At 62.3% G+C, this 26,029-nt stretch overlaps 3 protein-coding genes across 4 annotated transcripts; 1 reads left to right on the top strand and 2 right to left on the bottom strand.

Moving 5' to 3' along the window:
* Positions 1-2,732: 2,732 nt before the first annotated feature.
* On the bottom strand, positions 2,733-4,550 carry LOC125438255 (basic proline-rich protein-like; the record flags this gene model as incomplete). The annotated part of the gene is made up of 2 exons (XM_048506566.1): positions 2,733-3,251; positions 3,516-4,550. Coding segments are annotated over 2 exons (1,554 nt in total), but the record flags the coding sequence as incomplete, so codon positions are not given.
* A 1,106-nt stretch (positions 4,551-5,656) lies between these two features.
* Positions 5,657-20,156, bottom strand: TUBGCP2 (tubulin gamma complex associated protein 2). Of its 2 annotated transcripts, none has more exons than XM_048502150.1 (17): positions 19,939-20,156; positions 19,722-19,856; positions 19,475-19,639; positions 18,735-18,894; positions 17,352-17,559; positions 15,168-15,367; positions 14,166-14,355; positions 13,406-13,551; positions 12,455-12,635; positions 11,655-11,835; positions 9,811-9,983; positions 9,555-9,683; positions 8,237-8,357; positions 6,850-6,996; positions 6,613-6,741; positions 6,162-6,325; positions 5,657-5,961 (listed from the first exon to the last, which is right to left on the bottom strand). In XM_048502150.1, exons 1-17 carry the CDS (start codon positions 20,107-20,109, stop codon positions 5,850-5,852), a joined length of 2,712 nt encoding a protein of 903 aa, XP_048358107.1. In that variant the 5' UTR covers positions 20,110-20,156; the 3' UTR covers positions 5,657-5,849. The 2 variants fall into 2 exon arrangements, with proteins under 2 accessions (XP_048358107.1, XP_048358115.1); XM_048502158.1 differs by having other exon boundaries at positions 6,850-6,993.
* Positions 20,142-23,844, top strand: ZNF511 (zinc finger protein 511). The gene is made up of 6 exons (XM_048502169.1): positions 20,142-20,273; positions 20,369-20,454; positions 20,563-20,773; positions 21,325-21,449; positions 21,646-21,837; positions 23,541-23,844. Exons 1-6 carry the CDS (start codon positions 20,202-20,204, stop codon positions 23,608-23,610), a joined length of 756 nt encoding a protein of 251 aa, XP_048358126.1. The 5' UTR covers positions 20,142-20,201; the 3' UTR covers positions 23,611-23,844.
* The last annotated feature ends 2,185 nt before the right edge of the window (positions 23,845-26,029 follow it).

Below are 26,029 nucleotides of genomic sequence, written 5' to 3'. Positions count from 1 at the left end.
GGGTGGGGGGGGGGGGGGGTGGGGGGGGGGGGGGGTGGGGGGGGGGGGGGGTGGGGGGGGGGGGGGGTGGGGGGGGGGGGGGGTGGGGGGGGGGGGGGGTGGGGGGGGGGGGGGGTGGGGGGGGGGGGGGGTGGGGGGGGGGGGGGGTGGGGGGGGGGGGGGGTGGGGGGGGGGGGGGGTGGGGGGGGGGGGGGGTGGGGGGGGGGGGGGGTGGGGGGGGGGGGGGGTGGGGGGGGGGGGGGGTGGGGGGGGGGGGGGGTGGGGGGGGGGGGGGGTGGGGGGGGGGGGGGGTGGGGGGGGGGGGGGGTGGGGGGGGGGGGGGGTGGGGGGGGGGGGGGGTGGGGGGGGGGGGGGGTGGGGGGGGGGGGGGGTGGGGGGGGGGGGGGGTGGGGGGGGGGGGGGGTGGGGGGGGGGGGGGGTGGGGGGGGGGGGGGGTGGGGGGGGGGGGGGGTGGGGGGGGGGGGGGGTGGGGGGGGGGGGGGGTGGGGGGGGGGGGGGGTGGGGGGGGGGGGGGGTGGGGGGGGGGGGGGGTGGGGGGGGGGGGGGGTGGGGGGGGGGGGGGGTGGGGGGGGGGGGGGGTGGGGGGGGGGGGGGGTGGGGGGGGGGGGGGGTGGGGGGGGGGGGGGGTGGGGGGGGGGGGGGGTGGGGGGGGGGGGGGGTGGGGGGGGGGGGGGGTGGGGGGGGGGGGGGGTGGGGGGGGGGGGGGGTGGGGGGGGGGGGGGGTGGGGGGGGGGGGGGGTGGGGGGGGGGGGGGGTGGGGGGGGGGGGGGGTGGGGGGGGGGGGGGGTGGGGGGGGGGGGGGGTGGGGGGGGGGGGGGGTGGGGGGGGGGGGGGGTGGGGGGGGGGGGGGGTGGGGGGGGGGGGGGGTGGGGGGGGGGGGGGGTGGGGGGGGGGGGGGGTGGGGGGGGGGGGGGGTGGGGGGGGGGGGGGGTGGGGGGGGGGGGGGGTGGGGGGGGGGGGGGGTGGGGGGGGGGGGGGGTGGGGGGGGGGGGGGGTGGGGGGGGGGGGGGGTGGGGGGGGGGGGGGGTGGGGGGGGGGGGGGGTGGGGGGGGGGGGGGGTGGGGGGGGGGGGGGGTGGGGGGGGGGGGGGGTGGGGGGGGGGGGGGGTGGGGGGGGGGGGGGGTGGGGGGGGGGGGGGGTGGGGGGGGGGGGGGGTGGGGGGGGGGGGGGGTGGGGGGGGGGGGGGGTGGGGGGGGGGGGGGGTGGGGGGGGGGGGGGGTGGGGGGGGGGGGGGGTGGGGGGGGGGGGGGGTGGGGGGGGGGGGGGGTGGGGGGGGGGGGGGGTGGGGGGGGGGGGGGGTGGGGGGGGGGGGGGGTGGGGGGGGGGGGGGGTGGGGGGGGGGGGGGGTGGGGGGGGGGGGGGGTGGGGGGGGGGGGGGGTGGGGGGGGGGGGGGGTGGGGGGGGGGGGGGGTGGGGGGGGGGGGGGGTGGGGGGGGGGGGGGGTGGGGGGGGGGGGGGGTGGGGGGGGGGGGGGGTGGGGGGGGGGGGGGGTGGGGGGGGGGGGGGGTGGGGGGGGGGGGGGGTGGGGGGGGGGGGGGGTGGGGGGGGGGGGGGGTGGGGGGGGGGGGGGGTGGGGGGGGGGGGGGGTGGGGGGGGGGGGGGGTGGGGGGGGGGGGGGGTGGGGGGGGGGGGGGGTGGGGGGGGGGGGGGGTGGGGGGGGGGGGGGGTGGGGGGGGGGGGGGGTGGGGGGGGGGGGGGGTGGGGGGGGGGGGGGGTGGGGGGGGGGGGGGGTGGGGGGGGGGGGGGGTGGGGGGGGGGGGGGGTGGGGGGGGGGGGGGGTGGGGGGGGGGGGGGGTGGGGGGGGGGGGGGGTGGGGGGGGGGGGGGGTGGGGGGGGGGGGGGGTGGGGGGGGGGGGGGGTGGGGGGGGGGGGGGGTGGGGGGGGGGGGGGGTGGGGGGGGGGGGGGGTGGGGGGGGGGGGGGGTGGGGGGGGGGGGGGGTGGGGGGGGGGGGGGGTGGGGGGGGGGGGGGGTGGGGGGGGGGGGGGGTGGGGGGGGGGGGGGGTGGGGGGGGGGGGGGGTGGGGGGGGGGGGGGGTGGGGGGGGGGGGGGGTGGGGGGGGGGGGGGGTGGGGGGGGGGGGGGGTGGGGGGGGGGGGGGGTGGGGGGGGGGGGGGGTGGGGGGGGGGGGGGGTGGGGGGGGGGGGGGGTGGGGGGGGGGGGGGGTGGGGGGGGGGGGGGGTGGGGGGGGGGGGGGGTGGGGGGGGGGGGGGGTGGGGGGGGGGGGGGGTGGGGGGGGGGGGGGGTGGGGGGGGGGGGGGGTGGGGGGGGGGGGGGGTGGGGGGGGGGGGGGGTGGGGGGGGGGGGGGGTGGGGGGGGGGGGGGGTGGGGGGGGGGGGGGGTGGGGGGGGGGGGGGGTGGGGGGGGGGGGGGGTGGGGGGGGGGGGGGGTGGGGGGGGGGGGGGGTGGGGGGGGGGGGGGGTGGGGGGGGGGGGGGGTGGGGGGGGGGGGGGGTGGGGGGGGGGGGGGGTGGGGGGGGGGGGGGGTGGGGGGGGGGGGGGGTGGGGGGGGGGGGGGGTGGGGGGGGGGGGGGGTGGGGGGGGGGGGGGGTGGGGGGGGGGGGGGGTGGGGGGGGGGGGGGGTGGGGGGGGGGGGGGGTGGGGGGGGGGGGGGGTGGGGGGGGGGGGGGGTGGGGGGGGGGGGGGGTGGGGGGGGGGGGGGGTGGGGGGGGGGGGGGGTGGGGGGGGGGGGGGGTGGGGGGGGGGGGGGGTGGGGGGGGGGGGGGGTGGGGGGGGGGGGGGGTGGGGGGGGGGGGGGGTGGGGGGGGGGGGGGGTGGGGGGGGGGGGGGGTGGGGGGGGGGGGGGGTGGGGGGGGGGGGGGGTGGGGGGGGGGGGGGGTGGGGGGGGGGGGGGGTGGGGGGGGGGGGGGGTGGGGGGGGGGGGGGGTGGGGGGGGGGGGGGGTGGGGGGGGGGGGGGGTGGGGGGGGGGGGGGGTGGGGGGGGGGGGGGGTGGGGGGGGGGGGGGGTGGGGGGGGGGGGGGGTGGGGGGGGGGGGGGGTGGGGGGGGGGGGGGGTGGGGGGGGGGGGGGGTGGGGGGGGGGGGGGGTGGGGGGGGGGGGGGGTGGGGGGGGGGGGGGGTGGGGGGGGGGGGGGGTGGGGGGGGGGGGGGGTGGGGGGGGGGGGGGGTGGGGGGGGGGGGGGGTGGGGGGGGGGGGGGGTGGGGGGGGGGGGGGGTGGGGGGGGGGGGGGGTGGGGGGGGGGGGGGGTGGGGGGGGGGGGGGGTGGGGGGGGGGGGGGGTGGGGGGGGGGGGGGGTGGGGGGGGGGGGGGGTGGGGGGGGGGGGGGGTGGGGGGGGGGGGGGGTGGGGGGGGGGGGGGGTGGGGGGGGGGGGGGGTGGGGGGGGGGGGGGGTGGGGGGGGGGGGGGGTGGGGGGGGGGGGGGGTGGGGGGGGGGGGGGGTGGGGGGGGGGGGGGGTGGGGGGGGGGGGGGGTGGGGGGGGGGGGGGGTGGGGGGGGGGGGGGGTGGGGGGGGGGGGGGGTGGGGGGGGGGGGGGGTGGGGGGGGGGGGGGGTGGGGGGGGGGGGGGGTGGGGGGGGGGGGGGGTGGGGGGGGGGGGGGGTGGGGGGGGGGGGGGGTGGGGGGGGGGGGGGGTGGGGGGGGGGGGGGGTGGGGGGGGGGGGGGGTGGGGGGGGGGGGGGGTGGGGGGGGGGGGGGGTGGGGGGGGGGGGGGGTGGGGGGGGGGGGGGGTGGGGGGGGGGGGGGGTGGGGGGGGGGGGGGGTGGGGGGGGGGGGGGGTGGGGGGGGGGGGGGGTGGGGGGGGGGGGGGGTGGGGGGGGGGGGGGGTGGGGGGGGGGGGGGGTGGGGGGGGGGGGGGGTGGGGGGGGGGGGGGGTGGGGGGGGGGGGGGGTGGGGGGGGGGGGGGGTGGGGGGGGGGGGGGGTGGGGGGGGGGGGGGGTGGGGGGGGGGGGGGGTGGGGGGGGGGGGGGGTGGGGGGGGGGGGGGGTGGGGGGGGGGGGGGGTGGGGGGGGGGGGGGGTGGGGGGGGGGGGGGGTGGGGGGGGGGGGGGGTGGGGGGGGGGGGGGGTGGGGGGGGGGGGGGGTGGGGGGGGGGGGGGGTGGGGGGGGGGGGGGGTGGGGGGGGGGGGGGGTGGGGGGGGGGGGGGGTGGGGGGGGGGGGGGGTGGGGGGGGGGGGGGGTGGGGGGGGGGGGGGGTGGGGGGGGGGGGGGGTGGGGGGGGGGGGGGGTGGGGGGGGGGGGGGGTGGGGGGGGGGGGGGGTGGGGGGGGGGGGGGGTGGGGGGGGGGGGGGGTGGGGGGGGGGGGGGGTGGGGGGGGGGGGGGGTGGGGGGGGGGGGGGGTGGGGGGGGGGGGGGGTGGGGGGGGGGGGGGGTGGGGGGGGGGGGGGGTGGGGGGGGGGGGGGGTGGGGGGGGGGGGGGGTGGGGGGGGGGGGGGGTGGGGGGGGGGGGGGGTGGGGGGGGGGGGGGGTGGGGGGGGGGGGGGGTGGGGGGGGGGGGGGGTGGGGGGGGGGGGGGGTGGGGGGGGGGGGGGGTGGGGGGGGGGGGGGGGGGGGGGGGGGGGGGGGGGGGGGGGGGGGGGGTGGGGGGGGGGGGGGGGGGTCGCGGGGCGGGTGGGGTGGGGGGGGGGCGTGGTGTGGGGGGGGTGGGGGTGGGGGGGGTGGGGGGGCTGGTGGGGGGGGGGGGGGGTTGGGGGGGGGGGGGGGGGGGGGGGGGGGGGGTGGGAGGGGGGGGGGGGGGTGGGGGGGGGAGGGAGAGGGGGGTGGAGGGGGGGTGGAGGGGGGAGGGGGGGGGGGGGGGGGGGGGTGGGGGGGGGGGGGGGCAGGCAGCTCACTGCCGACATTCTGCGGGCGGGTTGCCTCAGCTGGCGGGCGGGCCTGATAAGCCCTCTCAAGGCCACCCTTGGCTTACATCATCCTACTCTTCTTCATTTTAACCTCACAATGTCCCTGTGAGGTAGGCTAGGCTGAGGGAGATAAGCTGTGAGATTTCGTGGCTGAGTGAGGATTCAGATCCGGCTCTGCCCAATCCTAGCCTGATACAGAACCACGTTGGCTTCCTCTAGAGTCACCGGCCGAGAAGGCATCCGTCTGGTGCAACACAGGCGGAAACCCCAGGAAATACCATTCTAGCAATGTAGTGAGAGGGAGAGAAACACCCCAAAGAAATGGATGGTACTGAACAATGATCCCTAAATGTTTGTATAATTATATATATATATTTGTGTGTGTGTGTACATACACACACACATACATAAAGGGGACAAAAATGGGGAAAGGGTGCTTTGGTTTAAAAAAGGGTGGAATAATTAATACAATTATTTGTATTAATTATTTATATTACAATTAATGCAAAAAGGCACATAATTAATACAAGGTGAGCTCTCACAAGATGACCCCATGTGGAATAAAAATGAACGGCTTATTCCTCTGCAAGCCCAATGGGATCCCCGAGGCCCTCGGTGGCTGGCTCAAGCCCCAGTCGGCTTCCAGGGTTTCTCTAGTGGATGCCTTCAGCCAGCGGCAGGCTGACCTCTCACACCCTCCCTGTAGTGAGTGCCTTTTGAACAGACTGCAACATGCTCATATGTTCTGGAAGGCATGTTCAGGATGAGCTGTGGCCCCAGGGGAAAGAGGTCAGGGCACACACGGCCACGCCCAGGATCCGACTCTGCTCCAAGAGACCCAGAGACACACGCACTTCGGAAGCCCGTAATAACAGGTCTTTATTTTAAGTAACACACACAACTGTACAAGTTACTTTTGTGTATAAAAGTGTACACTCACCTCAAAACCACAGTCATTTTACATATACACAACAGCAGCAGCCACAGAGGGCGTGCCATACAACACCCGTGCACCAGGAGCATGCCCACGCTCTCAGCCCCTCCCCAGGGGGAAGCTACTGAGCAGCCCCAACGACTCGGGCAGGAACCGCTTGGGAGGCGGCCCTCTGGCTCCGCTCGGCAGACAGGTGCTCCAAGCGCTCCGTGTAGAAGCCGTTGAAGTCTAGCCTGGAAGAGGAAGGAGTGGAGACGCACGGGAAAGGACAGAGCTGGAAGGGACCTACAGCACAGGAAACTCCAACATCCTCTATTCCCCAGCGACTACCTCCCCCCCCCCCCCCCCCCCCCCCCCCCCCCCCAAGAAAAGGACCCCCTGGGCGGCCCCCCCCCCCCCCCCCCCCCAGCCCTTGCTTCGGACACCTCCTCACCTGTAGATGATGTTGATCATGCTGTGCTCACAGTCGTTGGTGCTGTAAATGCTCAGCTTGTCCAAGAGGTCCAGCAGGTGAGCGGAGAAGTTGCTGTCAAACTTGTTGATGGTGGCTTCAAAGCCAGACGTCACGTGCAAAGCGTCCGCATGCTCCGCCAAGAGCTGCGGGGCAGCAACACACAATACCTCTCTTAGATCAACTGCATGACCCCCGCCCCCCCGGGGGGGCAATCTCCTCCCCCAATAAAAAACCCTTCTATGCTTAAGGTGAAGAGCAGTAAGAGAAAGCTTTGGAATGGTATGTGGACCAGTAAGGGAAAAATCAATAATCTATGCATGAACAGGTAGTCAGTGTGATATACTGTGTGCATCATGTTGGCACTGGATCCAACACCTCTGAAGTCTTCCTACACAACGTGTGTGTGTGTGTGTGAGCCCCTCCTCCTTACCCTGTGGGCCAGGTTCTTCCTCGCAGATTCCTCCACCAGTTCCTGCTCGGTCGGTGGGCCCCGCATGGTCCCGTGCTCCACAGTGAGGCGCTCCAGTTCGTTATCCAGCTTCATGCTGTGGGAGAATCTCTAGCAGGGCGAAGCAAATAACACTCGCATGAGCCCCAAGTCACGAGCCAGCCCAGCCTGGGGAGCTCTCTGCCGGCGGCCCCCGTCCTTGGCAGCCCGGAGGCTGACCTGCATGCAGTTGGTGAACAGGACACAGACAGACATCATCTTGGAGAAGATCTTCAGCAGCTCCGGATTGGTCAGCATGCAGTCCTTCAAGCAGTTGTCCAGAAAGCTGGTATGGTGGCTCAAGACGTCGTCTATGTTGGAGGCCTGCTTGACACAGCAAAGGAAGCCGCTGTGTTCAGAGGACGGCTGCCCAGGATGCCTGCAGGAGCCCACCACGCCAGCCAGCAGGGGACTCAGGCGATGACAGCACCTCCCCCGCCGCCCCTCACCCTGGGTATGAGAGTTGACTTCACTTCTCCTACAATCTTGTTCTTTGCCTAATGACACCTGAATAAGGTGATCGCAGGCTTCAGTGATGGGAGCGGGCGGCCTGTCCTTGAGGGAGTAACTTGACTTTTAAAAACAGCGGGAAAGTAGGACGGTCGGAGACTGTTTTTAACTGAGGGTCGGCTGTTTTCTTTCTGCTCCCTGAGCCTCTGTGGCTTGGAACGTTGATTTCGTACTTGCTATCCTTTTTAAGATTTGACATATTATACGGGGAGTTGATTATTTACCCTCGGAAATCTTTGCCAAGAGCCCTTTGAACTTTGCTTGGATGACGGTATTTGGAGCTGTGTTTGCAAAAGCCCCCGTTTATGACCCCTGATGAAAAAGATTACATGAGGAGAGGCTTCAGCTTGTCCACGGCAACTGAACTGCTCCCCCCCCCCCCCGACTGTGTGGCCAGGAGTGTTGGGGACACATGAGAAGAGGGGAAACCAACCAGCAGTCCCATCGCAGCCCCGCCCACTCGTGACTCCACAGACCACAGATCCAGCCGCTGCTGTGGACACCACCACCACGCCTGCCGGGGGAGACCAGGGGGGTGCGTCTCAGAGAGAGCGAAGCAGCCCTCAAAGGCAGAGGTCCCTGGCACAAAAGACCCTGCTCAGCCCTGCAGGAATGGCTCAAGTCACAGGCGTCCTGGACAAGCGATCCCTGGACAGACTCATCTACTGCAAGCCCTGGTGCTCTCAAAGGCACACTGACAGGAATTGGGCATGGTATGGAAAAGCCCCCCCCCCCCCCCAACACATCCAGGCAGCCCCCTTGTCATGACTGGGCTTCAGGAAAGGCAGAGACGGTCAGTGTCACAGTTCAGAGCCCTCAGGCGCCTGCAGCCCCCTCTCAGCACCCAAACTGCTGTGCAGAACCACTTGGTAGTACTCGGAACACACACATTAAACCTTTGAACAATTAACTGGACAATCTGCAGACCAGCCTGGCCCCTCCGCCCCACTCTGGGAGGACCAGGAGCTCCTCTGTGGTCCACTCTGGCCTGGGGAGGACGAACTGGGGCTAACCTGGCCCCCTGAAAAGAAGAGAGGCCCTCCCAGCCCAGACTCACCAACTTGAGATTCTTCTCCAGGACGTGCCACGTGGGCTCCATCACTTCAAACATCATGTAGTATTGGATGTTCTGCACAAAGTTGAGCATGCGCTGCCGCAGAGTGAAGGCCCCAGCGAACCTGGGGGGGGAGGGGGGAGGGGACCGTGAGCCCAGAGCTGCCTCTCCTCCGGAGGGGAAGCGCAGCAGAGAACCCACCACCACCAACAGGAGGGCTGGCGAGGAATCACCCCCGACGAGGGGGCCGGGGCGTCATTCGCCACCTCACGGGAGCCTCTGCTCCACTGGTGCTCTGGGCACGAATACCGGTAGGCGTGGCCACGGGAGTTTCATGGCAGGCAAGGAGGCCCCGCCTCCCACCCATGGAAGCTGCGGCAGCAAATGCTGCTTCTGCCAGAGAGCCCCTTCTGGGAGCGAGGCAGCCCAGGACCTGCGCCAGAGGCCCTGCAGGCACAAGAGACTCCACCCAGGGCAGAACTTTTGCTGATCATTTATGCTGGGTTTTTCATTTATAGTCCTGCTTTCCTCCCTGGTTGGGGACCCAAAGCAACTTTTCATATTGTCTTTCCCCCCACCCACCCCTCCCAAATCTCCACATGCGAGGGGGGGGGGTCAGGCTAAGAGGCTGCCACAAGCCCAAGCCCACCTGGCAGGCTCCCATGGCTGACTTGAACCCTGAAGATCATGACACCAACCAGCCCTCAGCCATGTAACTCTCAGGCAGGGGAGCGCCCTGCGGCTCTGGGCACAAACCAGACTGGGTGCACAGCAGGGTTCAGGGGAAGCTCCGTTCAGACGAGGACAACCACCCAGGCCGGGCCCTGCTTTTGCCCCAAGACCTGCAGGAAGTGGCTCCGGAGAAGCCTCTGTTGGGCAAGGAAGCCAAGGCCCCGCCCTCTCCCTCCACACCACCCAGAGAAGCCCACAGACCCCCTGAGATGGGGGAGGGCTCCACCCCCCCCCATACTTGGTGCAGGAGGGCCAGCTCATGCCCCACCCCCATCTCTGCTGCAGTTAGCCGAGGGGACCACAGTCGCCCTGGGTAATCTGCGGCGGGGGCACCGGGCTCAACCTCTGACCTTCCCTTCTCAGAGGTGCTCAGCCAGCAGTTTGAAGCAGGCAGCGGCATCAAGAGGGGCGGCTGCAAGCCACAAACCCACCCCAGAGGAAGCTGCGGGCGGATGCGGGCCTCCTCCCACAGGCGGCTTCCCTGGTTTCCTCCCTGAGAGAGAGAGGCGGGGGGGAGCCCAGGCAGGCAGGCGGGCCAGGCTGAGGCAAGAGAAGCCGCGCCCGGGGGAGGGGGGAGCAAGGTCCTCACCACTTGGATAGGTGCAGGGAGTGCTGCTTGGCCGCCTTGCTGCTGATCCAGACGTTGCACAGCTGCCGCTCCACGTGCTTGCAGTAAAACATGTGCCTGAAGAGCATCTGGTAGCGAGTCAAGGCCTTCCTGCAAGCCAGACACACAGAGTGCAAGGCACAGAAGCGACACCAGAGGGCCCCACCCGTCCGTCACCGCCCCTTGCCCCAGGAGCCCTCAGCGCCCCCTCTGCCTCAGCCGGGCTCCCAAGACGGACCTGCTGATGATCAGGGAGAGCGGCCACTTGACCACGTAATCGAAGGAAAACGCCTCCAGGCCGCTCAGAGAAAGCTCCGTGGGCTCCGCGCTGATCACGGCCTTCTCCTGCTTGGTTTCAATGGCAAGAACTCGCAAGAGCTGGGTGATGAGGTCGTGGGGCATCAGATCCACCTAGAAGGAGACACCAGGTTTCTTCTTATGATGCCCCCATGCTCCCAGCTAACCCCAACACACCGAAGGAGCCAATGCCCAGGGCTCAAAGCAAGCTCAAATGATGAGCAGCCCTCCCCCCCCCCACATATCTTGGGGAGTTCCCATTATTGGCAGAGCCCAGGTGCCAGGAGGAGGGCGAGGAGGCCGGCAGAAGCAGCTCCTGAGGAGCCTGCTGGAGCAGGAGGCGAACACACAGCACATAAGAACATCAGGAAGAGCCTGCTGGATCAGACCAGAGTCCATCTAGTCCAGAACTCTGCTGCTCGCAGTGGCCCACCAGGTGCCTCTGGGAGCTCACAGGCAGGATGTGAAAGCAATGGCCTTCTGCTGCTGCTGCTCCCGAGCACCTGGTCTGCTCAGGCATTTGCAATCTCAGATCATCTTTTGAAAACAAGCACATATCTCACCCTGCATGTTTGGCTCTCTCTGTTCTGGTGATCAATTATTTGGAAAATAATGCAAGTTCATCCTCAGAAGTTAAACAGAGCGAATGCAACCTGGCAACCAACAATCCCGTACGTCATGTTGGGCATGTGTGTGCAAAGACACATTCTTCCGTTGGAAGTCATCTGCATTGCAAATATGATAATTGTGGATTTTTCTATGCCTACTAAAATAAAAACCACCTCACCTTAGATACTGAAGAATTGTGCATTCCCCCCCCCCCCCATGACACAGACTGACGTGATGGGTGGGAAAGGAGCCCCCCCTTCTCTCTCCGCCTGCAGAGGCTTCGCAGGGAGAACGTGCTTCAGAACCACCTGTGTGGATAACTCCTCTGGCGCAGGGAGAGGGGGTTCTCCAAAGTAGCCAGCCCCAGAAGAGGCAGCAGCAGACGGCTGGGCAGCACTGATGCTTCACGGGGGAGCAGGACCCACCAGAAGCCCCCTGGCGTTGCATCTGAGTCAGCCGCACTTATCACCGTTTGACAAGCTGCCCACTTTCTCCCCGAGTGCGCCAAAGGGACATGTGGTCCCCACATTGGGCAGCGCAAATAGGAAGGAGTTCCCAGGTCTCGTGCCACGGAGCCATCTCTAGCGGCCAGCCCCGAGATCCGAACCCTTTTATCCACATGATGGCACACCAGTTCAGTCAAGCTTCCCGGAAGCTACAGTGTTGTGGTCGTGACTTTATGTTAATTTCAGAGCCATCAGCCTTGATCAAGATCAAACACTGTTTTCATTTTTTTTAACATCGGAGCAATAGCTATTCGTGACTACTGTAAACCCCCCCGCCCTGAAATGTATTAGAGCAGGGGTAGGGAACCTGCGGCTCTCCAGATGTTCAGGAACTACAATTCCCATCAGCCCCTACTAGCATGGCCAATTGGCCATGCTGACAGATTCCCTACCCCTGTATTAGAGCATCCAAATTCCCAGCACGGAGGGGAGCTGCTGATGGCCGGGCGGTGGGGAGGGGGAGGATAGCCCAGGATGGGTGGTGGGAATGTGCTGCAATGTCTCCCAAACTGCCCCAGAAGCCCCGCCTCCCAGGAGCCTGCTTGGTGGCCAAGCGAGCACAAGAGGCTTCCCCGCCTCAGCCTCACAGCCCAGGCGCTCAAGCAAATGGCCCCACAGCAGCAGCTGGACTTCATCAAGCAGAGGCAGCTGCCCAGGACTCCGCGCTCACCTTCAGGTCATCCTTGAACGGGTCGGTGTTCGCTGTGCTCATTCGCAACGCTAATTCCAGCAGAGCTTCCAGTCTGGTGGGGATGATGTCCTCCACGGGCCTTTTCAGCTCCTCTTCTGTGAGGTCCATGAAGTGCACGTAGAAGTCGCCCTGGTCCATCAGGAAGTAATGCTTGATTGACCTGCTTGTTCAAATGGAACCCGTTAATGACCCAGAGCCTGACCTGTGCAAAAGCAAACGGCGGCAAGGGACAGACATGCTTGCCAGACTGAACTGATGAGACGTGTGAGACCCACAGCTCAAGCAAGGGGGTTTCTACTTCCACATGAAAACTCTATTCCAGAGTTTGCTTCTGGACTGTTTTGCCTCATCACTGGGTGAGCTGCAAATCTGGGGGGTGGGGACCAAAGCAACGGAGGGGTCCTTCAGGATTCTAGAACACACTTCCTCCACCCCCGCCCCCCCCCCAACTGCACTGCTGGGTTGTTGTTGTTTTTTGCCAATTCAGGAAAGTGCTGATGCTGCGCACCTCGGAGGGAGACACAGGAGTGGAAAATCCAGAGAGTTCCATTAAGTCCATGGGTGGTGCCAGACTTTTGGACTTCCGTTAGTGAGGCTCCCACCGCAGCCTAAACATGATCCATAACTCAAAGAGACCCTGAGGAGAACAGCACCCCCATTCCAAACGTGAGTAGTTGGGAAGGCCAAGCTTGGCTTGAGCTCAGTAAAAAAATCTCCCAGTCTTGGGTAGTTGGCATACGACACAGACCGGCTCTTGTTCTCAAAGAGAAAACACAAACCTTAAGTGGGCCACAAGTTCTTTTTCTTCCATCAGGAAATCGAGAAGGACTTTGCTGGCGTAGTTATAGGCTTTCTCTATCTGTTCCACATATTCCCGCTCCTTTAAAGTATAGATGACCTCTTTCGCCACTGGGCACGTCACGTCATGGCCACACTCCCGGACAACGTTTAAATATTTCCCTACAGGAAGGATGGAGTGAAGATGAGGGCGGGGCAGTGAGGGAGGGGCAGCCTCTGAGAAGCTCAACCAGCCTTCACTGTGCCAGGAAGGAAGGTCCCTGCAGGCTCCCAAAGGCCTGGGCGCCCTCCCACGGAAGGCAGGTGAGCCCACCGGCTGAGGGGGTTGGTTCCAAACCAAGGTTTAGCTGGCTGCTTAGCCATAGCTGGTTTCTGCTGTGACTTGTGATGCCTGAACCCACAAACTGCACCCCTGGCCGCCACCAGCACAATCAGACAGCAGCCATGGGGCAGGGGAAGAGAGCGGAGGGACAGCCCTCCCGGCTGGCAGGCAGAGGGGAGACCAAGCAGCAGGCAAAACCAACAGCATTTGTTGCTTTGTTGGGAATGACGACATCTGGATGCAGCGCAGGACAGAAGGTCTGACCAGAAGGCCACGCAATAGAGTCAACCCCCCCGCCCCACCCCGGCTCCGGGAAATGACAAGGCATGCTTTCTATGAAGCACAAAGCCATTTCGCGACAGGGGGCTCAGTTTTGAACAAGTCACTGAGTAAATTATGGGTTGAGCTTTTCAGAAATCCTTAATGTGCCACTGTTAAGGTTCTCAAGCGCCAAGGACCCCTCCTTCAGACAAGCGTCATGGACGTGACCTTCTCCTGCTCCAACAAGCAGCTGTCAAAACGAACAAGCTCTGGGAGGGTTCTGAATCCCCAGACACAGAACGGCTGGCTCTCCCCCGAAGTCTGCCCGGCAACAGGCCCTGCTCCTCACCTGTGCTCAGTATTTTGTCTCCGATCTTCTGCAGGAAGGAGGGGATCTGCTGCTGGACGATGGTGTACCTTTGATCCCAGTACTTATCGTTGTAATCTTCCTGGATCTTCTCCTTCTGCAGCTCATGCTCTTCCACCATGAACTCGCTGCAGAATGAAAACAGGGGAGCACCTGAAGGAAGGCCTGGGAGGGGAGAGATGAGGATCCCCCCAATTTGCCAGCGTGCTGCTTCCGCTCACAGCCACGAAACCAGACTGGTCAAGAAGAGCAATTCTGCAAGGTTTCCAAGCAGGCAAAGCTTTCTATTTTTTTTTCCAGTTTGCATATTACTAAGTTTATAACTGCACAGAAAAAGAAGAAGGCGGATGCATATCCCACTTTCCCAGTTCAGGAGTCCCAAGCAGCTGACAAACTCTTTTGCTTCCTCTCCCCACTACAGACACCTTGTGAGGTAGGTGGGACTGAGAGAGTTCTGGGAGAACTGTGACTAGCCCAAGGTCACCCAGCAGGCTTCAAGTAGAGGAGCGGGGAAACCAAGCTGTTTCTCCAGATTAAGAGTCGGCTGCGCGTGTGGAGGAGTGGGGAATCAAACCCGATTCTCCAGATTAGAGTCCCCCTGCTCTTAACCACTACATCACACTGGTTCACTGTATGCAAATATCCGCTTCCACTAACAAAGTTATGCTCAGACAAAGCCCACTTCATTCTGACATCGATGCAACGGAGGGGTCTGGCAGGAAGCGGGGCCATTTGAGCGCACCTGTAAGGATCGTGGATAATTCCTCTGTAGATCCATTTCTCCAGGATTTCAAAGTACGGGACGCTGGCAGCCTTGGTCAGGTAGAGGCACAGCTCCTGCGCTTGGCTGTCCCCCGTGTAGTTGAACGTCTTGTCGTGGAGCAGGCTGAGCGTGGAGCCTCCCAGGCACTCCCCTTTGTCGACGGAAGCAGCTGACCGAGAAGGAAAAGGGACTGGGTTGCCTCCCCATAGCTGACAAACCTGGAGTGGGATGATTGTGCCTAGAATTCTGCGAGCCTGGGGGATTTTCACTGACATCACCACCACCACCCCAAACCAGTCCCCACCACCACTCACCCCTGATGGTGCTCCTGGGGAGACCCTGGAAATAATTTGGGGGAGGGGGGACGAAATCCGAGATCTCATGCAGGAGGGGGGAAATCTGCAGAGACATCTAGGTGGGGCCCATGCCCCAGACTCCTGCTGAGTCCCCTTTCGTTTCCCTCAGAGGCCGTGCAGCAGCAGGTATGACTCTCGTGACGGTGCCGGGACACCTGACTCCCTGACCAACACCACACTCTGGCGTTCCTGAACAAAGCTCTGGCGCCACGAGATCTTCATCTCAATGCAGGAAGTGTCCCGGCTCATCTACCACTGGAGTCCGAAAAGGTGCTGCTTCTAATAGCCTGCATGGTGAGTCCCCCAGGAACGGGGTCGGAGGCAGATCAGCCAGGCAACTGGCCTCTGCTGGCAGGTGGGGGGTGTACGGGGGTTGGGGTTGGGGGGTGCTCTGTGCAAACAGGAGATGGATGGCGCCTGGTCTGCTCCGATCTGCCCTTTCCGATGAGAAGCCAAATATCCGACTAAGCAGAAAAGGCCCTTTTTTCACCCAGGGAGGCGACATGAAGGCCAAAGTTAAAGAAGGAGGAGTGCTCAAGAGAGGACGCTTCAGTGGATGAGGACGGGGGGAGAGTCCCAGCCTCTGGGGCGGGCGGGGAGAGAGAGAGGGGGGCTTTGCCCTCACCGAGCGAGGCCAGGATCTCCACGGTCCTCATGGTGGGCTGGATGTAGAACCAGAGCTTCTGGAGAGACAGCAGCCCTTGGCGCTGCAGGTGCTCCAGCTGGGTGATCAGGATCATGTATTCCTTCACCAGGGTCCTCATGGCGGCGGCCAGCGCATGGTTCACCTGCCCGTATTCAAAGGAGGACTTCTCCTCTATGAACCTGGGGAGAGGGAGAGGCCAGAGAACTCTTGCACAATCGAAGGTGGCCCACCTGGGCATCTCCAAGGGGCACCCGCCCCCACCACTGGAAATGTCTCCCGTGAGAACTCCAGCACGGGCATTCGCTGCTGCCCTCGCCCCAGTCCCAGCTCCCCCCACAGACCGTGTCCCGGCAGAGACGCTGCCCTGGCAGAGGAGAGGCTGGGCACAACCTGAGGCGACAAAACACACTTCTCACATGAGGGGAAGAACCGGCTCATGTCTGAGCAGGCCAGAGCACAGAGCAGGCACCAGCTCTTAGTCAAAGCAAAGGCCACGGGACAGCTGAGGCCCAGGGAGCGGAATCCAGGTCTTTCAGCGGCGAGACGACCTTCATCACCAAGGCAGCAGCAGCAGCAGGGCTTACGGGCCGCATGCAGCGGCAGCGGCCCGAACAGTCCATGGGGTGGGACGCTTGTCCTGGGTGCCCGACAACCCATCCAACACTGCCCAATCCACCCCCTCGCTTAAAAAACACCCCCCACATCCCCTTCATCAGAACAAGAAAAAGGAGGCTACTGGCCCTCAAAACCTGGCCAGAAACACAACACATGCTGCCAGATGCACAACATGTTGCTTTCTGCTGCCCCCCCCCTCCACCCCACAGCTCCCAAAAGGAGAAGGCTGCCTGAAGCAGGGGGAAGAGAGGCCAGATCCAGTCGAAAGAGTGAAGAATCCAAGCTCTGGTGGGGAAATTTATTCCTTTCAGCTGTGCCCAATAAACCTCTGGCCTGCTTTTGAATGAACTACCCCACCTCTCCTTCTCTTCATAGCTGTTGGGATATTTCTCCCTGCCAACAGAGTATGACACGTCATGCGTCTGCCCAAGTGGGCGCTGGCTCACAGAAACTCATGCGTCTTTAATGTGCCACAAGACGGCTGCAGCCGACCACCATGTCTAGACCACTGGGATTTGTTTCTCACAACACACTACTTAACAGTTATTGTGGAACAGCAGCATTGATTTTTAAAACAGCAGTGGTAGCACTGCCTACTGGTGACTGTTCATGTTGCTATTCTCACTTGGGAGTGGCCGACAGAGGCACTGCTTGTCTGCCCCAGGGGAGGGCTGGAGGCAAGTGGTCCTTGCTCCAAAATGGTCCTTGCTCGTCAGTGGCCCCCAAGAGTAACTAATTATATTATATATTAATCATTCACAAGCTATCCTTAGCATTGCAGAGTATCTGGCCACAGTAGTCAGTGATGGTTTGTAATCAGTTGACCGTCAGGCTGGCCCTACATGAGCCCAGCATTCTAAGGAATGTTGGGGCTTTACCTAAGACTACCAGAGTGCTACTTTATCCCTCACTGGCCACTTGTGATGAGAAGCACTCGCCTCACGCAAAACACCCCCGGGGCAAACTGCCCCCCTCACTGCCTGTAGCCTGAGAAACCCCAGAGCAACGGCCTGGTACAGCGATAGTGAACCTGTTCGAGACCGAGTGCAGCCCATTTTGCAACCCAAACCCCACTTATTTATCACAAAGTGCCAACACGGCAATTTAACCTGAATACTGAAGTTTTGGTTTAGAAAAAACGGTCCGCTCTGAAGCATGCGTTACTCGGGAGTAAGCTTGGTGGTAGTCAGTGGCTTTGCTTTGAAGCAACCGTGCAACTCTTCCATCGAGTGAATCACAACACTAGGAGGGTTTACTCAGAAGCAAGCCCCATTGCCAGCAACCGAGCTTACTCCCATGTAAAGGATTGCGCTTTAGTACTTCACATGAAAATCAGTGGGGTTTAACAGCGCTTAACAGGGTTACCTCCACTGCTTCCCCAAAACTAGGTATTAGGTTTAACGCTAATAATCAAGCCCAGCGGCCCAGACCAGCCTAGGTGTGTGTGTGGGGGGGGGGGGGTGTGACTGTTTGCCTGTGCCCACAGAGAGGGCTCTGAGTGCCACCTCTGGCACCCGTGCCATAGGTTCGCCACCACTGGCCTGGTACCTTGTTACTGTGGAGTAACTTGCAGCCACGGGAAGAATCCTGGTGACAAGTTCTTTGACAGACAAGTCTAAGTTCGGGTCCACTAAGAAAGTTCGGTTCTCTCTTCCAACCAATGGCTGAGCAGTGATGTATCTGCCATCCACACCAATCAAAACATACAACAGGTCCTCCACGACTGCAGACTCTTGGGATGCCAGGGGTAAGGAGCCTGGGAAGGAAACATAAGAGAGGAAAGCAGGAAGACTTCTCAAGGGCACAACGTCAGCCTTTCCCCCAAAGCAGCTGTCTCTCTCTGCCACCTTCAAGGCGACCAGGTAAAATGACAACTCAAAGGTATGTTTAAAACAAGGAGGAAAAAATAGACCCTGTGGCCATCCGCTGCCAAAAACACTCTGAACAGATTGACGAAAGAGCAGATACAGGAAATATATAATTAGCTCTTAACTGGTTTTCAAACAAAATAAATATCTGTGTATAAATCGACAGGAGTATTTATAGAACAGTCATAACATGTTGAGCATCCGCTGCAAAACCAAACCACCGCTTGCCTTCGGACCGACATGTTGTCTTCATCAACGGACCGATATACAAAATTTTCAAAATGCAACATGGTTTCGTCATAAATGTGAAAACCATAGGAGTTATAGTCCCAGTCTTTGCAATCTGGCATAGAATCATAGAACCGTAGAGTTGGAGAAGACCCCAAGCGCCATCAAGTCCAACTCCCTGCCATGCAGGAACACACAATCAAAGCACCCCTGACAGATGGCCACCCAGCCTCTCTTTAAAAACCTCCAAAGAAGGAGACTCCACCACACTCCGAGGATGTCAGGAAGTTCTTCCTCCTGTTCAGGTGGAATCTCTTTTCCTTCACCTTGAACCCCTGACTCCTGGTCCTAGTCTCTGCAGCAGAAAACAAGCTTGCTCCCTCTTCGACATGACATCCCTTCAAATATCTAAACAGGGCTATCATCTCACCCCTTAACCTCCTCTTCACCAAACTAAACATACCCAGCATTTACACAGTACCTGTAGAATTAAATCATCAAGCCACCAGAAACTCAGAAGCTGTAGCTATGTTGTAGGACTGTGCCCAGCTAATGGTCCTCGGCAGGAATAATTACCACCATAACCTCTAAAGTGCAAAAAAGAGCAAAATTCCCAATGAAGAACCCCCCCTCCCCCACCGTAGGTATTACAGTTGCAGTTCTTCTGTTCATATAAAACGCAGATTGTTCCAACTCTTTTTCAGAATGTTTTTGTCGCACTTATCTCACTGACTTGCTTCAGCCACAGGCCTGGCAGAACACATGTTGCAAGTGGCTTTTGGTCTCCACTGGGAAGAGAGTCGAGTATAAACATCCAGCGGAAGCTGTGGCTCACCTATGGGCACCGTCGTGTCTGTGCTCAAGCTGGAGCCAGTGAGAAAATCCCCAATGAGGGCTGGTCTCTCGTACACCCAGGCAGGAAAGGACGGAATGGGCTGGCCAGAATTTTTCTTGTTATGCTTCTCTCTGAGTGTCTTTCGAACAAATTCAAGAGGCTGTCATGAGAAGAGAGAACAGTTGGAGCAAATAGTTGCTTTACAGATGCTGCCATGCCACAAACTGATATAGAAAGGGACCAACCACAGCTTTTAGCCTTGATATTCATGTCACACTCTGAAATCTCACACTCTGAAATCTCCCTCTGTCCTGAGAAGTGACATACCACGTAGAACTCTTCACAGCGTAAGTTAAATATTTGGATTCTACCTGCCATGTTAATGCCCAGTTTACGTTGTTTATTTAGACTTTTGTGGAAAGTTGGGAAGCTGATTTCTCACGCTGAGCTCCACACCAGTTCCGCTCTTGACAGGAATTAACTGGCTACCCTGGGATAGATTGCTGCAACGTGCTCTGCTTGGGGACTACCCTTGAAGGGAAAGCTGATGGGGAGACCCCACTGCTTCACCCCCCTACACTCGTTCCCAGTCGGCATCCAGACGTAACTCAAGGTGCTTCTCTTGATCACCACAGCCCTGTACGGTTGGGACTGCGCGGTGGCAGTCCAGCCTCGCGCAGAGGGTGGCACCTCCGTGAGTCAAGCAAGCAAGGGACTGTGTGTGCGTGCGTGTGTTGTACCTGCTGGGCAGAGGAGCCGACGGTGGTGACGGTGCCCAGTTGCTTCCGCAGCTCCTCCAGCTCCTGCACGGTCATCTTGGGGGCCGCTGCCGAGGGGGCCCCGCTGCTTGCCCCGGCCGCAAGCTCCGCTCGTTCCTTGGCGTTCTGCTGCAGGTACTGGAGGGTCTGCCAGGCCGAGGGGAGAGGTCAGGGGAGGGGACGTGCGGGGGAGGGGACAGGTGAGGCCACGCCCCTCCCCGCCCCTCACCTCCTTGTGCTGGGCGATCTGGGCGAGGAGGGCGACCAGGGGGTCCAGGAGGTGCCTGGCGGCGCTGCGGCCCTTCAGCTCCTCGTACTTGGTCAGGAAGTCCTCGGGGGTGCGCGAGAACTCCGCCAGCTTCACCTGGGGAGGATGGGGGGGAGGAGTCAGGGTGGGTGGGGTCGGTGGGTTTGGGGGTCCCGCCCCCCTCCCCCTCCCCGCTTGCCTTGGCGCCCAGGGTGGCGGCGGCGGTGGCGGGCAGGAAGGGCCCGCGGCTGCGCTGTAGGAGCTCCATGTAGGCCTCGGCCCCCTCCCCGCCCCCGCCCACCCCCCCGGGCCGGACCCGCAGGAGGCTCAGCAGCTCGTGCACGTCGTGGTGCAGCCGGAACTCGCTCATGACTGCCGCGACCCCCCCTTTGCCCCTCCTGGCCTCGCCGGAAACGGAAGTCCGGGGCGCCGCTTCCGCTTCCGCTCCCCAGGGCGGGCGAGATGGCGCCGCCGAGCCCCTTCCGCTTTGCCCCGGCCCGCCGCCGCCTCCCGGCCGGACACCCCCTCTTCGAGGTCAGCGCGGGGGGAGTGGGCGTGGCCTCACTGGCTCTGGCCCCTCCCCCGTGGGTTGACCCCCCCTGTCTCTCTCTCCCCCCCAATCCCACCAGGAGGGCGACGTCCGGCGGCACCTCCACCTGCGGGGCGGCCTCAGCGGCCAGGAGGAGGAGGAGGAGGAGGAAGGCGGGCGCGCAGGGTGAGCGGGGCGGGGGTCGCGGGGCTGCGGGGCTGCCTGCCAGCGTCTGTGAGCCTGAGGGGCCTCCCTCTGCCTACCCGCCCACCTACCTGCCCGCTTCCCTTGCAGGGCCTCCTCCTCCCCCGTGACGGTGTGCCCCTCGGCGGGCTGCGGGCAGGCCTTGGGCACCTGGCAGAGCTACGAGCACCACTACCAGCTGCTGCACCGCCACACCTGCGCCACCTGCCACAGGCCCTTTCCCTCCGCCCACCTGCTGGATCTTCACCTGCTCGAGTGCCACGACTCCCTCTTCCAGCTCATGGCCCAGAAGCACAGCATGGTGAGCCCTGCGGGGGTGGGGTGGGGGCTCTGGGGGACTCCGCCCCACAGACCCCAGTTGCACACACCCTCCGCCCCCCCATCCCGGGACCAGTGGCAGCCGCCTCTCTGGAGGGCCTCCAGGCTGCTCCTTCGCCCCCCTCCCTGCTTGTGGTCTGCTCTCTGATCTGCAGTGGTGCCCCCCCCCGCCCCCCAGGCGGAGAAAGAGAGGGCTTTCCTTTGGGCTAGAAATGTCAGGCACTGAATGCAAGACCATCCATGGACTCTCATTGGACTGCCAGCACACACCAGTCCAGCTAGAGTCTGGGCTGCGGCCATAAAGCAAGTAGCTCTTTGCCTGTCTTTTTGCTGTCCTACCCCACAGGGGCAATTTCACACAGCCCTCGTGCAGGCGGCTGAGGCCTGAGGGGCTGAGAGCTAGGAATTCACCTTGGTTCCCTCTGCCCCCGCATACCTGAAATCCGGGATATGGCTGGAGGAGAAAGCTACCCGGTGGGTCTTTTGGCTTTACAGAGAGTGGCCAAGTAACAGAAGGACCTTTCCTTCATCTAGTACCAGTGTCTGGTGGAGAGCTGTGCTGAGAAGTTCAAGAGCAGGAAGGACCGGAAGGACCATTTGATCAGAATACACCAGTATCCCTCCGACTTCAGGTTTGACAAGCCCATGATATCTAAAAGGTAGATATTCTCACCATTTCGTTTCATTCCAATGGCCTTGGAATATGCCGGAATAGGGCAGCAGAGCCTGGTGTAGGAAGGAGGCAGAGGCCTCTCTCCAGCTCCTCCTCCTGCTTCTAGTTGTATAATCAAGAATGTTCACTATGTCTTGTCAACCCAGAAGGAAAACCCCTGAAATAATATGTTTCTGCCGCAGTTCAAAAACGACGAAGCCTCCCTCTGGAGATCACACCGTGCCAATGGATGTTCACGTTCAAGGCTGTGAAGATTCAGCAGGGGAGGCCATGGAAATTAACCCTGGTGAGACCGCAGTGGATCAGGCCCTCCAGCCTGGGATGGAGAAGACTTCAGTCTTGCCAGCATCTCAGACGTACCCTTCTAGAGCCAGGTCTGTTTCCCTGGTCACCTCGGAAGAGCCTCGGTCCATCTTCTGTCTTGACTGTATCGCTGGGCCTCCTGTGCATGCTGTTAGGCAAGCACGAGTCCTGCAGCATGTTTTCATTCTGCCGTAAAACTCTCTGGGCTTCCATCAGTTGTTCAAAGGACACTGGTTGCACCTGGCTTTCATCTTCCCCTTCAGATATTCAGATTTTATGTACTGTGCTTCTGTTGCGCCACTCTGGCAAGGGGTGGCCTCTTTTCCACAAAGCTGTTGATTCTTTGTTGATTTGGGATTTATGGGCAGAAACTCAATCCAGAGCTGCCAGGCAGGCGGGGGTGGCGCTGCGTGGGCACTGCTGCGCTCACCCTAGAAGGCTTTTCTGCAGAGCAGGGAGCCCAAAAAAGTGAAAAACAAAATCCTCCCTGAAATTACCCCATGGGGGAGAATAGAGATATGCCGGGGAAATTGTGGCGTATTCTTCTTAGGGGAGAACAGAGTCCGCTGGCAACCCCACCAGCAGACGGGGGCCGAGAGGGCTCTGGAGGCCAACTGAGATCGGTCCCGCACCCCTGGAATGCCCCTGGTCTGCTGGCATAGCTCTGGGTAGTGCTGGCATGCTGGAGGGGATCTGGTGCCATGGCTGGGTGTCCCGGAATTCCACTGTGACCGGGCACGGGCAGGTTTGTCCCTCCACTGGCATAAATGCCCCCGAGAGGGCAAATCAGCCAGCGTGACCCTCAGCCCCCATCTGGATTGCGCTGTGAGTGGATGATCACATTTGAGCAAATACTTAATCCAAGTAGATTGGAGTCCAGCAGCACATCAGAGACATTTAGGTGTAATTTTTGGAGAACTGAGTCTCCCTGTGTTAGATGCAAAAGTCAATGTTTTGATGATCTCAGAAGCTTATATGCCCCAAATCTTCGTGGTCTCTGAGGTGCTTCTGGGCTGAAATCTGTCTTTTCTACTCTGGACCAACATGGCCACCCTCTGAAACTTACTCCAAGCATTTTTTGATTACTAGCAGCTGGTCCAATGGTATCTGGCAGCGGGAGCCTTGATCCTTGAAAGCTCACACCTGGAACAGTTTGCTGTGGCTATTTTGGCCTGGTCCTAGCAAAAGGTGTTTCGTGTTTTGGATTTCCCTGTGGGACCATCAAGGCTGCCTTTCCTTTTTTTTTTGCTTTCCTAGCATCATTACTCTTTGTTTTGTTCTAAGTGTAAAAATACAACGCCCAGTGTCTTGTCGAAGGCTTTCACGGCCGGATTCAACTGGCTGTGGTGGGTTTTCTGGGCTGTGTGGCCGTGGCCTGGTGGATCTTGTTCCTAACATCTGATGCAGGCGAACTGTTAAGAACAAGATTCACCAGACCTCGGCCACACAGCCCAGAAAACCCACCACAGCCAACATGCCCAGTGTTAGACAGGCCAGCTGACCAGGTCCATTTTTGACTGGTTTGGACGTTTTCTCTGTCTCGGCTGCTTTGTCCTTCAGCCTCAGCCTCGAAAGATCACGCAGCTGAGAGGATGTGCAGCCACTCCCCTCACGGTCACCCAGCAGCACGTTCATTATCATTCCAGTTTGCAGTAATCTGTTAAGCCCTCACGACGGCTTTTAGATGGATGTTGAAGCAGGTCTGTCTGGAGAGAGGCCGTCCACATTTTCAAAACAAGTCCCTCATGAAGCTGTCTTGTGTTTTGTCTTCCAGGATCCCGCCCAGCATTTGTTTTGGGCAAGGAGCCACGCGTGGCTTCCAAAGCAGGAAGAAAAGAGCCTGAGTCCCACCGCCTCTGTTTCAGGCAGACGGTCGGAAGCCGAGAAGAAACGCAGTCCTCAGGACACCAAGGGTGGGAAGGGCGGAGTCTGCTTCTGGCAGCTGCAGCGGCAGAGGGGCAGCTGGCGCCTTCGGAGGGCACGGGGCCCACAACTGCCTTCTCCTTCTGCCAGCCTGCCTCCAGAATTTTTGCAGTTAAAAAGGGATGAATTTTTCAGTTAAAGCGGACTGAACAACCTCCAGGTGTTTTTGTGGTCTGTAGCATGTGTCTGTCCTCTAGGACTGATCCTGCGCATACAGTGTCTCGCAAGTTCTTGCCACAACTGTGCCAGGGAATTGTGGCCCTCCGGCGGCAGATGAGGGCGAAGCAAGAACAAGCGGGTCTGTGGCAGAACTAAGAATGGACCCGAAGGAGTGGCTTCCTAGACCGCAATTCCACTTGCTGTGTCAGGGCAGCATAACAAAGCCAGCATTCTGGAGAGCTGCTCACAGGCGCGTGTCTGGATCTTGGCATGGTGGTGGTGGTAGTGGTGGAGGAGGTCTGTCCCTCAGAGCCTAAAGGAAGGGCTTCTTCTTGTTACTTTATAAAACGTTAGCCAAAAAACCCTCTTTCCTTTTGTCCTTCTTTACCCCCGAGAGTTTAAAGTTAAAAGTCTGGTGAGAGAACAATGAGAGAGAAGCCATGAGCGGGGCCAAGTGCCACTTGGGGGGCTTGCGTCCCGGAGGGTTCTTTTCAGCTCAATGCCACCCATTCCTCCCTGTCTGCTCTTATGTAGCCTGTGGGTGGCAGGTAAAGTGGAGGAGAGTTCAGAGTGTTGTTGGAGGTGAGGAATCCCTTGGGAAGGAGAACTGAACGTCACTGACTCCACACAGCTGCCGTGTTGCCTGCCCGGGGTTGAAACTTTTGCAGCAGCTTTGTTTCCTTCTTCCGGAGACAGCTTTTCTTTTGCTGAGAGGTGCATGTTTATCCTCAAGAGTGTGGGGAGACTCCTGGGCCAGAGGTGGTGCTCCAGCACTGCCAGCCCTTCTCCACTGGAGACCCTGAGCAGGTGTTTCCAATGCCCGAAATCCTTCAACTGCACCTGCCACCACCAATCATTGCAAAGAAGACCAACTGCAGCCAAAGTACCTTCTCTATTAATGTGCCACCGTCCCATCCTTGCCCCCCCATTTAAAGGCTGGGAATTTTGGATCTTGGAGAAGCCAACAAAATAAATTCTGATGCGCAGGGAACGTTTAAATGGGAAGCAAGATTTGATGAGCCCTCGATACAATCCAGCGGGGCTCCAGCCAGCCTCCTCTCCCGGTGGCGGAGAGAAAGCCTCCCTGGGCGCTCTGCCTGGCCGTGTCTCCACCCCAATGTAATGCTGGGGGTCAAGCCTGAGCCCTCAGGGTGAGGGGAAACCGTCATTGGGTGAGAAGGCTTCATTCAGAGGAAACCACAGAAGGGCCTGAGTCTGTGGATTGTGTGCCTGAGGCCCCTGTTGCTGAGTGGAATGATTTTTTGGGGGGGGGGGGGAGAGAAGAGTGGTGTGCGGAGGAGTCCTCACCTTTAAGGAGCCAGTTTGATGGAGTGGTTAAGAGCAGGTGGACTCTAATCTGGAGAACTGAGTTTGATTCCCCGCTCCTCCACATTCGTCTTCTCTGGTGAACCAGATTTACTTCCCCATTCCTAGATTCCTGCTGGGTGACCTTGGGTCAGTCACAGTTCTCTCAGAACTCTCTCAGCCCCACCTGCCATACAAGGTGTGAGAAGAAGAAGGGAAAGGAGTTTGTAAGCCCATTTGAGCCTCCTTACAGGAGAGGAAGAGGAATTTTCCCCTTCTGTGAAAGGCCAGGCTTCCTTTGCTTTGATAGGGGGAATGTGGCAATTTCAGGCTTTAGCAAAATCCTCTTATAAAAATATTAAATGTCTTCCTTGTTCTTCTACCCTGATCACGGAGCCTGTGAACAAAGAGGACGCGTCCTGGCTTTATAAGGCTGTTAATAGCTCCTCCTGAAGAATGGTCTTTGCATCATCTGGTGTCAGACCAGAATTCAACAGGTTGAAATTAAATCAAAAGAGTTTTGGCTAGCGAGTTTTGGACATCTCCACAGCCCCTCTGGGGACTGCCTGTCTCAAGTGGCACAATAGCCCCTCCGGAGCCCCTTTCTCCTTCTGCTCTGGGTGGGGGCTGCTCTTTGTGAGACGAGTGAGCCAGTGACAAGGCAGCCTCTCTCTCTCTCTCTTATTCTGTCTCTCTTTCTCCCTCCTCTCTCCCCGCTCTCTTTCTCTCCTTTATCTTTCTGTCTCCCCGGGGCAGGAGGAGTGCTGGCGAGTGGGGGCTGGGGGAGTGGGGCTGTTACTGCTGCTGCTCGGTTGACCTTGAGTCTGCTCTTTTCTAATACAAAGCAAGAACATGGCTAAATGATTAGGCTCTTTG

This window comes from Sphaerodactylus townsendi, linkage group LG01, assembly GCF_021028975.2.
Source record: "Sphaerodactylus townsendi isolate TG3544 linkage group LG01, MPM_Stown_v2.3, whole genome shotgun sequence".
Lineage (NCBI taxonomy): Eukaryota > Metazoa > Chordata > Lepidosauria > Squamata > Sphaerodactylidae > Sphaerodactylus > Sphaerodactylus townsendi.
The sequence above is the reverse complement of the archived record's forward strand: the minus strand, read 5'-3'. Positions and strand labels throughout refer to the sequence as shown.

Excerpts from the sequence above, each read along its gene's own strand:
- TUBGCP2 (XM_048502150.1), bottom strand. The coding sequence starts at position 20,109 with ATGAGCGAGTTCCGGCTGCACCACGACGTGCACGAGCTGCTGAGCCTC. Across the intron at positions 19,857-19,938 it reads CCGCCACCCTGGGCGCCAAG|GTGAAGCTGGCGGAGTTCTC; the intron begins GCAAGCGGGGAG and ends CATCCTCCCCAG. Across the intron at positions 17,560-18,734 it reads AGACACGACGGTGCCCATAG|GCTCCTTACCCCTGGCATCC; the intron begins GTGAGCCACAGC and ends TTTCCTTCCCAG.
- ZNF511 (XM_048502169.1), top strand. The coding sequence starts at position 20,202 with ATGGCGCCGCCGAGCCCCTTCCGCTTTGCCCCGGCCCGCCGCCGCCTC. Across the intron at positions 20,274-20,368 it reads CCGGACACCCCCTCTTCGAG|GAGGGCGACGTCCGGCGGCA; the intron begins GTCAGCGCGGGG and ends CAATCCCACCAG. Across the intron at positions 21,450-21,645 it reads AAGCCCATGATATCTAAAAG|TTCAAAAACGACGAAGCCTC; the intron begins GTAGATATTCTC and ends TTTCTGCCGCAG.